This window comes from Necator americanus, chromosome II (assembly GCF_031761385.1).
Source record: "Necator americanus strain Aroian chromosome II, whole genome shotgun sequence".
NCBI classification, from domain to species: Eukaryota; Metazoa; Nematoda; class Chromadorea; order Rhabditida; family Ancylostomatidae; genus Necator; species Necator americanus.
In genome coordinates this window covers 21,713,424-21,724,896 of record NC_087372.1, presented here as the reverse complement: position 1 = coordinate 21,724,896, position 11,473 = coordinate 21,713,424, and the positions used below count along the sequence as shown (strand labels likewise).

Here is an 11,473-nt window from a genome sequence, read left to right as displayed (position 1 = left end):
TTGTAATGTATATAATTATTTAATCACTAGTTTAATTACTTACTACTATTTTCAACTATTATATTTTTTAGCAATGCTACAGGGGCCGTGTATACGAGTCTGGCACCTGCAAGTAGTGACCCTGCTTTAACCAAACGCAATCAGGCGTTCGAGTGTACGCATTGGGAACGTACGAGCTATATAACCTGCACTGTTATATGGCGAAAGCTTCCCATACATTGCAAAAAGGTGCTGTCGTCCAGCACACCGCCAAAGCCCATAACCTGAAAGGTTAACTTCCTGAAGGGAGCATGGAATCTTTGGCAATAAACAATCATCTCGTCACGCTGAACTGCAAAGCACTGTCAAGTGAACTCCAACAAACCGCCCTGTTTTGGTTTCTGCGATATCTCTGTGTGCCTTTTGCTGCACTGCAGGGAACACGCATGAGAGATCGTCCCGTCATCAGCATCAAAATTTACACTATATACTGCAGCGATGCTGATGAGAACAAAGTAGGTGGCTGCGCGATAGCTGCGAGGAACGATTACAACAACCTGGTGCAGGAATTTGGCTCAACGTCGTCCAGATGCGCCTTTCTACGGCTGCAGATTCACAGAGGACGTAAACATTGGGTCGTAAGTGCTCACGCACCTATGGAAACCGCTGAGGACAACAGTAAGGACGCCTTCTATGAAGAACTCAGTGCTTTGATGTCTAAAAAACCAAGCCCGCAAGTGGTCATTGTCGGAATCGAAAATGCGAAGATAGGACTCGACCAGCAATACGATGTGCTAGGAAAATGGTGTTATACAGCGGAGCGCACATCGGACAACGGTGACCGTCTGATTGACTTATGCGAATAGACGGGCCTCATCATAGCTTCCACTCCTAGGCTTCTCTTGTGGAATCGTTTTTTAAAGCTGAGAAGAACTGGACGGTGGTCAGAGTCGAAAGCGACGTCCCAAACAGCTCTAGATTTTCGGATATCTGACTGAGGAATGTTCTTCGAAAAAACGTAGTCGAGCTGAAGTTTAAGAGTCGCAAAGTGCGTTTTAAGTGCGCAAGATATGGACTCTTAAACTTCAGCTCGACTACATTTTGGCGAGGAACATTGCTCAGTCAGATATCCGAAAATCTAGAGCTGTTTGGGACGTCGCGTTCAACTCTGACCACAAGAGAAACCGAGGAATTCCTCTTCATCCGAAAATTGACATGGCAAGTCTGAAAGACGAAGAATGCAGAACAAAAGTCTGCCAACGTGTGTCTATTCATGTTGGAGTGCGTACCGGGAAGAAGCTTTGCGATGCGAATTCCTTCACAAACTGCATCCAGGACTCTGTAAGTTAGACACTTCTGGTTCAAATGCCGCGGAAAAAGTTTGCCTTTGCAACTGCGGAGACAAGATCCACGTGCAATTCTGTATGTGTCGGGCGCAGCGCTGGTGAATTCAACCAGGAAAAGCGTCTTAGAAGAAAGTTGCGTCGTCAACTGCAACAAGACAGCGATAACGAGTGGACGTCAAGAGCGAAGTAGTTTGAAAAGGGGTGCAGTATAGCGGCAAAATGAAAAGATGTTCTCCTGTCCTTAACACTGCCAATGGAGTGACTGTCGTTGAAGTAATCCTTCCAGTTTGGAGGGACCACTTCAAGACCTTGCTGGACCGGCAACCGTCGTCTGTTCCTGAACTTGGGCACGTTGCGTGTGCGATTAACGAGTAGCCACCGACCGTATCAGAGATTCTGGTTTGTAGTATGAAAAGTGGAAAATCTGGTGGAGAAAATGGGATTAGCGCAGAAATGCTAAAACATCTTCCTCCGTCTGGGATCGAGATCACCTTGATCACCTTGACTCCCGTTGGTCTTCGAACCGGTCGAGCGGGCGCCAGTAATTCTTCCATTTGTCCCGGTCGCGTGCCAGAGTAGCCCAGTGGTTCCTCCTTTCGCGTGGGACACGAAGAGCATCGTAATTTTCTTTGAAGGACTTCGTGAAGAAATCTGACCATCGGGTCGGCGGTCTTCCTGTATTGCGCTTAATATCGCGGGGAATCCAGTCGCTCACGGCTCTGGTCCAACGGTTGTCGTTAAAGCGCATCACGTGTCCGGCCCACCTTATTTTACTTTCCTTGGCAAACGCGGCGGCGTCTCTGATCTTCGATCGCTGACGTAGGAGAGAACTTCGAATCCCGTCTCTCACTTGCTTGAAACGGGATACTCCTAGCATCACTCTCTCAATTGCGCGTTCAATGACGCTCACCGCGTTTTCTTCCTGCTTGCGAAGTGCCCAGGTTTCTGAGGCATAGGTCAAAGCAGGAAGTACGGTGGTGTTGAAGAGGTGAGCACGGAGCCGGGTGTTCTTGGTCTTCTTCACTACGTCCTCGATGCTCTTGTACGCTCCCCAAGCCGCTCTTCTCCTCCTGCCCAGCTCGGGGGCCAGGTCGTTCATCATGTTCAATTCCCGACCCAGATAGACGTAGCTGGTGCATTCGGATATGTTCGTTCCGTTGAGCGTGAATGGGGCATCCGAGATCCATCCGTTCCGCATGAACATCGTCTTTTGAAGATTCAGCTCAAGACCGATGCATCCACATGTTTCGGCGAATTCGGTCAGCATTCGTTCCGCTTGGCTGATGCTAGGTGTTATCAGTACGATGTCATCAGCAAAGCGCAAATGGTGTAGCTGCCGACCATCGATCTTCACTCCCATGTCGTCCCATTCCAACTTTCGCATTGCGTTCTCGAGGGTGGCTGTGAATATTTTGGGTGAGATTGTATCACCCTGTCGAACCCCCCTCTTCACGTCAATGATGATATTCTTGTAGAATGGCGAGATTCCGGTCGTGAAGTTACTGTACAACTCTCGAAGCACCTTTATGTACTGAGTGGGAACGCCTTGGTTGTCCAAGGCTTCCACGACCGCTTCCGTCTCAACTGAGTCAAAGGCCTTCTTCAAGTCGATGAAAGTGAGACAGAGCGGCATCTTGTACTCTCGTGATACCTCGATGAGTCTCGAAACAGTGTGAATATGGTCGATCGTGCTGAATCCTTTTCGAAACCCTGCTTGCTCGCATGGTTGTCCTTCATCCAAGACCTTTTCAATCCTATTAAGGATCACTCTTGTGAAGAGCTTGTAGATGACGGACAGTAAGCAGATTGGGCGATAGTTGCCGATGTCATGTGGATCTCCTTTTTATACAGCAACACGGTCTTGCTGGTCTTCCACTGTTTAGGGACCTTGCATTCCGACAGGTAACGTGTGAAGATCCTCGCCAGGGTGTTGATGAGTACTGGCGGAAGGTTCTTCAGGTGTTCTGGTTTTATTCTGTCGGGACCGGCTGCTGTACGATTTCTCACCGACATGATAGCATGTCGTATTTCGGACGGGAGAACCGCTGGAATGACATGTCCATCTTCCCTCAGATGGTGAGGAGGCAAGTGGGCACGGCTGTCGAAGAGATCAGAGTAGAAGTCGTAGATGATTTTCTCCATTCCCCTTCTCGATGCAATGGTTGTTCCCTTCGGGTTCCGGAGAGCTGTCATCCTTGTCTTGCGACTGGCGAAGTCTCGGCGGGCATAGCGGATGCTTTTTCCCGCCTCTGCTGCTTCAGCCAGCACTTCTGCTCTTCTCTCTTTAAGGTCTTTCTTTATCGCCTCTCTGCAAAGCCTTGCGAGCTCGGACGTAAGCTCTTGGTTCCCTGCGGCTCGTGCTGCTCCACGCTGGCGTATCAGCTCAAGAGTTTCAAGAGACAGGCGTCTCTTGGTTGTTTTAATACTCTCAGCCTTCTTCGCGCAGTCATGAAGGTGTTTGACAAGCCGGTCGTATTCCTCGTCGATGTTGTCCATTGCGGAATCTTCCCAAAAGCCGGCTAACGTAGCGAAGAGATCCCAGTTGATGGTAGTTCTGGGATTTCTCTTGCTGAACTTGGCGGCTTTCTCTGCTCTCCGCGTGAAAGAAAATCTTCCTCGGAGGAGGCGATGGTCCGATCCCGTATAGAACTTTGGTACAACAGCGACATCCGTCAGGCAGAACCTTTTATTGACGATGATGTGATCTATCTCATTACGGTACCCTCCACCGGGTGACTCCCACGTCCAGCGTAGAGAGGAGGGCTTCTGGAATTGCGAGTTCCCATGGATGGTCTTAGTCGTCATGATGAACTCGGAAAGCCTCTCCCCCTGGTCATTCCATTGTAGGCCGTGGGTGCCGATGTAAAGTTCCTCCGGCGTTCTTCTTGGGCCAACTTTGGCGTTGAAGTCGCCAATTATGACCTTGTAAAAGGCATGATCTTCTCGGTAGAACTTCTCCAGGTCCATATAGAAAGCTTCGACTTCTTCTTCTTCGTAGCTTGATGTTGGAGCGTAAGCGACGAAGATAGTCAAAGCCGGTGTGGGACCACATCTTCTCGTCCGCAGACGTCCGATTCGGGTCGTGAGTTGTTCGAAAGAGTCGATGTTCTGTGCCATACTCGTGTTGACGAGGACGCCAACTCCACCAACACCTCTACTGTCGCATGTTCCTAAGAACAGTTCTTCTCCAGTTTCAAATACAGCGTTGAGAGAGTGACGTCGTCTCGTCTCGGTCAGTCCGATGACGTCGTACTTGATCTTCTTGGCTTGCACCATCAGATCTTCGATGGCCGCTTCCGATGCAAGCGTGCGTGCGTTATAAGTACAGATCGTCATCCTAGTCCTTTTCCGTTTCGGTAGCCTACATGACTCCTGCAACCCCGTCCTACCTGGCGCTACCGTACCAGGCTTTCTACCGGAGTCAGGAGACTCTTTTCTATTACTGTTTTTTGCATGAAATTTAAAACCCACGGGCAGGTTGCAAGCCTCTAGTCCCATGGGTTTTGGGAGAACTTCCGTTCTCCCAGAGTGGACATGTGGAGCTTATTTGTTGGAGGCGACTCCAAACCGCCTCCCTTGCACCTCCCAGTCAATTGATTGCAGGCTTTTGGCCGGACCGACGTGCGGGATACAATGATTTTACGAGTCAGTCCTGGCACAGCAGAAGCAGGGAGTCCATCCCCTGAATCCACCTGCGTCTCTGGGCAAGCACAAGGTCGCTTTTGGTCCGCGGTTAGCCCCCTATCCGCCACCTGGGGACGCGCCACGTAGCCTCGCGACTAACCGGCTGTGATCCCTCTAGTGAGGGAGATCCGTCGGGGATCGAGATAGAGATGAAAAAGATCATCCGTTCAATATCTATGGACGAAAGGATACCTGATTCGTGGAGACACGCTATCATAATTCCCCTCCACAAGAAGTTATCCGTTATCGAAGGAATTATCGAGGAATCTCTTTGCTGCGTGTTATGTACAAGGTGCTGGAGCGCATTATCCTGGACCGATTCATTAAACGAAGAAACAACGCGCGACGAGCAAGCTGGCTTTCGTCCTGGCCGATCTACGATTGACCAGGTGTTCATCGTCAGGAGAGTGATCGAAATCTGGCAGCGTTATTCAAAGCCAACGCAACTAACGTTTCTGGACTTTGAAGCAGCTTTCGATTCTCCTCATCGAGGACGTCTTCTCAACGCGCTCCGCGTCGATGAGTACCAGGAAAGTTCGTTAGGTTGCTTGATGACATGTATCAACGAACAATTGCTGCAGTTCGAACACCTGCGGGATGTACAACACCGTTTGAGGTGGTAATGGGAGTAAGACAAGGGGCAGTGGCAGGACTCTTCCTGTTCAATTTCGTTGACGACTCGTCAATTTCATCGACGACATTGTGCGAAGAACAGTAGATCACTGTCCTGCCGATATCAATCTAGCACCATCAGGACGCCCTTTGATCGATCTCGAGTACGCTCACGATGTTGTTATATACGCGGAAAACAGTACGAAACTTCAACATGTTGTCAACCTTGTGTCGGATCTGGCTGCAGCCTATGCACAATGAAGACCTTTACGCGAAAATCGATGTGGTGTACCGACGGATGACACGTGGATACCAGCATATTGCACTGCCATCGAAGGTTGCTACAGAAAATTGTCTTCACTTCTTTTTTCATATATTGAGGAGACCAGCAGATCGCCTTGTTCAACGAGTTCTGAGGAATTTGTCGAGTTTGAGCTGGAAGAAGCCACCTGGCCGAAAACGGAAGTTTTGGACTGAGTTGCTAAAAGAGGACCTAAGGACACTCGGCGTGAATAGACAGTTCAGGCGAGACGTAAGGTTTCACAGGATATGGAATAGCGACGAATGGATTGATTCTCTGCAAGCTCTTGCAGAAGATCGAGAAAGTTGGGCAGAGCTATGTTCAAGGACAGCACGCCTTGGCGAAGATGCGGGTAATCGCGTCAGGCGATGACATCAGCCCGCCGATTAAGTCAAGATTAAGTCAATTCATCACTTGTGTGAAAATTGCTTAGTTGACAACGAATCTGTTCTTAAGGAAGCGTATGCATTTATTTCGTGAATAAGTGCTGCTTATCTTTGTAGGTCATTGCTAAAGTCGAGAGTCGAGAATATTTAAAATCAGCGAGAGAATTCTGCGAAATTCATGAAAAACTGAAAAATGAAAACTCACTCATGAAAAATGTAATCATTTAATTACTAGTTTTATTACTTTTGTGCTGGTTATCATGCCATCCTCAATTCACAACTGGCCAGCGCAAACTCCTTTACGACCCCCTTCCCTTGCAACCCCCTCCCTCCACGACCCTCCTATGGGAAAATCCCATCACACACTTGACCCTGCGTCCCATCATGATACAGAAACCTTAGTAATTCTGAAGGAGAAAACTGAAACCATCTTTTTTTTTTTTTTTTTTTTTTTTTTATTTTTTTTTTTTTTTTTTTTTAATATTAAATTTTATTTTTTTTTTTATTTTAATTTTTTTATTTTTTATATTTAAATTATTTAATATTTTATTTTTTTTTTTTTTTTTTTTTTTTTTTTTTTTTTTTTTTTTTTTTTTTTTTTTTTTTTTTTTTTTTTTTTTTTTTTTTTTTTTTTTTTTTTTTTTTTTTTTTTTAAATAAAAAAAAAAAAAAAAAAAAAAAAAAAATTTTTTTTTTTTTTTTTTTTTTTTTTTTTTTTTTTTTTAATTTTAAAATTTTAAAAAAAAAATTAAAAATAAAAAAAAAATTTTTTTTTTTTTTTTTTTTTTTTTTTTTTTTTTTTTTTTGTGGGTTTATTTTTTTTTTTTTTTTTTTGTTGTGTTGTATTTTTTTTTTTTTTTTTTTTTTTTTTTTTTTTTTTTTTTTTTTTTTTTTTTTTTTTTTTTTTTTATTTTTTATATATATATATTTTTTTTTTTTTTTTTATTTTTTTTTTTTTTTTTTTTTTTTTTTTTTTTTTTTTTTTATTTTTTTTTAAAATAAATTTTTTTTTTTTTTTTATTATATCTTTTTCTTTTATATAATAAAAATTAAATAAATTTATTTTTTTTTTTTTTTTTTTTTTTTTTTCTTTTTTTTTTTTTTTTTTTTTTTTTTTGTTTTGGGGGGGGTTTTTTTTTTAATTTTTTTTTTTTTTTTTTTTTTTTTTTTTTTTTTTTTTTTTTTTTATATTTAAAAAAGGGTTGTTGGGGTGTTTGTTTTTTTTTTTTTTTTTGTTCCCCCTTCCCCTGGGTCAGTGTTTCGATAATCGTTCAGGGTAGTGAAAACAGAAACCCATCTACATTGAAAATGGTCTTACGTTTTGCTCCACCGGATGTGGTGCGGCTAGTTGCACGCATTTGTCACTCAGTGTACCAGCGAATGATTATTACTGCGTGTAGATCACCAGCGACGATATAGATGATTTGATCTACACACAGAATATCAAGCAGTTATAGGTCACAGAGCGGTACAAGTGGTAAGAACTCATTCGTTATCGACAAGCATTCAATCCTGTTATTCATTGAAGGGTTTCTTTTAAGAATCCAAAACGCCTCCAACGGCTTCCTTGCCGATATTTCTGATTGGTGAACCATAACGCTCACGAAACAGAAATATCGGCAATATAACGCATTTCACATCGTAATCGTTTCCGTTGTGGGCCTCATGTTTGTGCTTTCCTAATGGTGTTATCAAACTTTTTTGTCGTTTTTCTGCCATGTGCTCATTAATTCTCACTCAAACATTCCTGCCGGTCTCCCCAACGTAAGTTGCATTGCATATCAAGCACTCAATCTCATATATTACCCCAATTTTTGCACATTCGCCTGTTTTTCCGAAAGGACAAATAACACATCTATCACAGATGCAATATCTATCATATAGTCTGTTTCTAACAGGCTGGCTTTTGATGTTTGCATTTGGGATATTTACCAAGATCACGTCATTTTGTAATTGTGCTTGGATAATGCTGCGCTGAACAGCGGCACTGACACTGTCAAAGATAAAAGGAAGACAAAGAGAAATTTTGTTTTCGCGTCGAACACTGTTATTTACAGTGCGGGTTCTTCGGTAATGCGGACGTACTGTATGGCCATTAGCACATGCAATTTTCAAGGCTAGTCTTCGTGATTCGTGTCGTTCTTGGTTGCCAGTGCATACTTCACTAGCGATTTTGAACATATTACGAATCACTGCGCGTTTTACTGCAGTCGGATGTGCAGATTTGGCGTGCATTATGATGTTCTTGCAACTTTCTTTGCGATACCACTTTGCTCTAATAATGCCGTTTGAAGTACTTATTTGTGTGTTGAGGTAAGGAAGCAATGCTTCTTTTGGGGTTTCTTGTGTGAGTCTTATTTATTGCGATTGTTGATTGAGAATTCGAAAACACTCATCCATTTTGGACTGTGTTGATGTTATGATGTAACAGTCGTCAATATATCTGCAATACATTATCGGTCTACGCGAAAGCACTGGTTCTTCGATTCCGCTCATGAAGCAGATCGCCAGTCTGGTGCTAATCGTTGACCCATTGCTAGCCCTCTCAGTTGCGCAAAATAGTTTCCCGACCACCTGAAGATTTTACAATTCAGGCATTCCTTGATAAGTGTTATTATGCGAAATTTACTTGGTCCATATGTTTCCAGGTTGTTACCATATAAATCTATCATCTCAGAGAGAGCTTGCAGGGCCTCACTGTTTTTTACATTCGTGTAGAGTGAGGTTACATCAAAGGACTCTATTACGCAGTTACCCTCAACTCCCGCGTTGCGTAATCGCTCAAGGAAATGGTGCGTGTTCGACAAATGAGATGGTATTTTAGGCAAAATTTGACCCACGATTTTATTAAGGAACCACGAAATTCGATCCGTTGGTCCTCCCACACAACTTATTATTGGTCGGATTTTGAATGTTGCCACTGATGTTGAGTTGATCTCATCGGGTTTCAGCTTATGCGTTTTGATGAGGCTATAGAACACAGGGCAGGTCGGTTTGTCAAGCTTTAGGTGGCTTACAAATCGTTCGTCAAGACCAGCAGATTTTCCCATAGACATCCATACATGATTTAAGCGTTTGCACTGCACAAGGAATTCTTTATCTGTTACGCGGCGATAGATCGTTTCATCTTGCAAGTGAAGATTTGTTATTTCCCGATCAAGAGCCTGTGACATGACTTCGAATTCCCCACCCTTATCGCTTACTGAAAGGCGTATGTTCCCTCTTGTAGTCATTTCGCGGTTTCCGTGAAACCTTGCCATTGCTCGCGCGTGAGATTGTTAAGGGTGAGTCGTCTATCATGATATATAATAACGAGTTCAGTCCGTGTGTGTGTGTGTGTGTGTGTGTGTGTGTGTGTGTGTGTGTGTGTGTGTGTGTGTGTGTGTGTGTGTGTGTGTGTGTGTGTGTGTGTGTATGTATGTGTGTGTGTATATCACAAAATTCGAAAAAGGAGGTGTGACCGGTCCACCCGGCGTCGGATTGGTGCGCCGGCGCCAGGTACCTATAGAAGGGGGTGCGACGGGTCCACCGGCGCCAGATAGCTATAATATGGGTGCGACGGGTCCACCGGCCGCAGATTGGTGCCTCAGCGCGAGGTACCTATAGAAGGGGGCGCGAAGGGTCCACTGGCGTCGGGTTGGTGCCTCAGCGCCAGATTCCTGTAGAAGGGGGTGCGAGGGGTCCACTGGCGTTGGGTTGGTGCCTCAGCGCCTGATACCTACAGAAGGGGGCTCGACAGGTCCACCGGCGTCGAAATAGCGCGCAATAACTTCGTGTGCATGACGCAAAAGATAGTTGGTTGCAACCGTTTCATAGCCGTGGCCACTGGGCGCTTTGCTCTACACCCTACATGACTCCTCCGCGTGTCCATTTCCTTCTTCGTTTGCCTCAAGTTGGTAGCATGCCGCTCTCAGATAGTGGAAACACGCATGCAAACTGGTGCTTAAATAGTAGAAAGATGTTTATGTGATCTGACGTGGAACGTTATCTTTATCAGTAGGATGATGTCTTTCACGTCATTTTATGCCGAAACATCATTCTTTGATAACTGTTTATAGAAAACAGGAGGAAAACCCATATTTCGCGTGATACTTTTATATTTTGTCTATAATATATTGATAAGGAGTGTTTGAAGCTGAAGTTCGAATGTTCTCGAAATGTAGAACTGACGCGTTTAGGAAGATGTCTATGAAATTTTTCGCCCTTAGTTATAATAGAAAAAAGGAAGAAAGATTGTTGGAGATGCACAATTCCAATTACGTAGAAAACGGCACTAATATTAACTTTCGTTAAGCAGTGAAGGCGAGCGAAGCAAACTCCACAGAAAGTCTGAAGTAAGGCTTTAGCCGGACGTTCAGACTGGCGATGGTTATAAGCGAACAACACCCCAGATAGTAGAATCCTAAATTTTGTATCTGTTTCGCGAGCTGGTTCGGGTTCTTTATAGAAGTTGCGCGGAAATAATGTTGGGGGTAACGCTCCTCTGCTCATAGGTGCAGCGTGCTGATGGTTACTTTCATTCCTTGCTCTGACTCGAAGCTGGTCCCGAAGCTTGTGGGGGAAAATGATGGTCCAAGGCTGAGAAAGTCAACAGCATTATCGGACAAATGAATGTTGCCGAGTACCGTTACTATTGCCCCTTGATTATTAACAGCATTTTGAGCTGTTGTGTTAGTTGCTCAGTGGAGTCTACGTGGACTACTTCCATTGTTCGGATGGTTTCCACTCTCCATACCCAAAAGTCTATCGTACTTTACGCGCAACGTCGAGCTGACGCTAAACCGAATAGAATCGCAGATCACTCTGGATCCACTCTCAATCCTCCTCCATACTTGTTCTGGTAGAAGACGACGACGGGCCTGTTCTTTTGAAATACATTTCAACAATGACGAGTACAATACATGCTGTTTTCCCTTAATTACAATTCCTAAGATGGATCGATAAATACTACAGATCTTATGATGATTCTCAGGAAGATTGCACATGGTACCTATTTTCTTATTTGAAATGAACTTAGGAATCAACCCATTCGTCTTGCATCGCTGGAGAAAAATAGTCATACAGTACGTCCGCATTACCGAAGAACCCTCACTGTAAATAGCAATGTTCCGCACAAAAACAAAATTTCTCTTTGTCTTCCTTTTATCTCTGACAGTGTCAGTGCCG

General features: G+C 44.1%; 6 protein-coding genes across 7 annotated transcripts; 3 read left to right on the top strand and 3 right to left on the bottom strand.

Moving 5' to 3' along the window:
• Window positions 1-290: 290 nt before the first annotated feature.
• On the top strand, window positions 291-845 carry RB195_018949 (uncharacterized protein; the record flags this gene model as incomplete). Its single annotated transcript, XM_064186593.1, has 1 exon — window positions 291-845. The coding sequence occupies one exon, from the start codon at window positions 291-293 to the stop codon at window positions 843-845; it is 555 nt and encodes a 184-aa protein (XP_064042474.1).
• Window positions 846-1,821: 976 nt separating this feature from the next.
• Window positions 1,822-2,958, bottom strand: RB195_018948 (uncharacterized protein; the record flags this gene model as incomplete). The annotated part of the gene is made up of 1 exon (XM_064186592.1): window positions 1,822-2,958. One exon carries the CDS (start codon window positions 2,956-2,958, stop codon window positions 1,822-1,824), a length of 1,137 nt encoding a protein of 378 aa, XP_064042473.1.
• A 131-nt stretch (window positions 2,959-3,089) lies between these two features.
• RB195_018947 (uncharacterized protein) lies at window positions 3,090-4,661 on the bottom strand (the record flags this gene model as incomplete). Its single annotated transcript, XM_064186591.1, has 1 exon — window positions 3,090-4,661. The coding sequence occupies one exon, from the start codon at window positions 4,659-4,661 to the stop codon at window positions 3,090-3,092; it is 1,572 nt and encodes a 523-aa protein (XP_064042472.1).
• Window positions 4,662-5,158: 497 nt separating this feature from the next.
• RB195_018946 (uncharacterized protein) lies at window positions 5,159-5,632 on the top strand (the record flags this gene model as incomplete). The annotated part of the gene is made up of 1 exon (XM_064186590.1): window positions 5,159-5,632. One exon carries the CDS (start codon window positions 5,159-5,161, stop codon window positions 5,630-5,632), a length of 474 nt encoding a protein of 157 aa, XP_064042471.1.
• Window positions 5,633-5,871: 239 nt separating this feature from the next.
• On the top strand, window positions 5,872-6,294 carry RB195_018945 (uncharacterized protein; the record flags this gene model as incomplete). The annotated part of the gene is made up of 1 exon (XM_064186589.1): window positions 5,872-6,294. One exon carries the CDS (start codon window positions 5,872-5,874, stop codon window positions 6,292-6,294), a length of 423 nt encoding a protein of 140 aa, XP_064042470.1.
• A 2,505-nt stretch (window positions 6,295-8,799) lies between these two features.
• RB195_018944 (uncharacterized protein) lies at window positions 8,800-9,567 on the bottom strand (the record flags this gene model as incomplete). 2 transcript variants are annotated; one of them, XM_064186587.1, is made up of 1 exon in its annotated part: window positions 8,800-9,567. In XM_064186587.1, one exon carries the CDS (start codon window positions 9,565-9,567, stop codon window positions 8,800-8,802), a length of 768 nt encoding a protein of 255 aa, XP_064042468.1. The 2 variants fall into 2 exon arrangements, with proteins under 2 accessions (XP_064042468.1, XP_064042469.1); XM_064186588.1 differs by having other exon boundaries at window positions 8,800-9,540.
• Window positions 9,568-11,473: the final 1,906 nt, after the last annotated feature.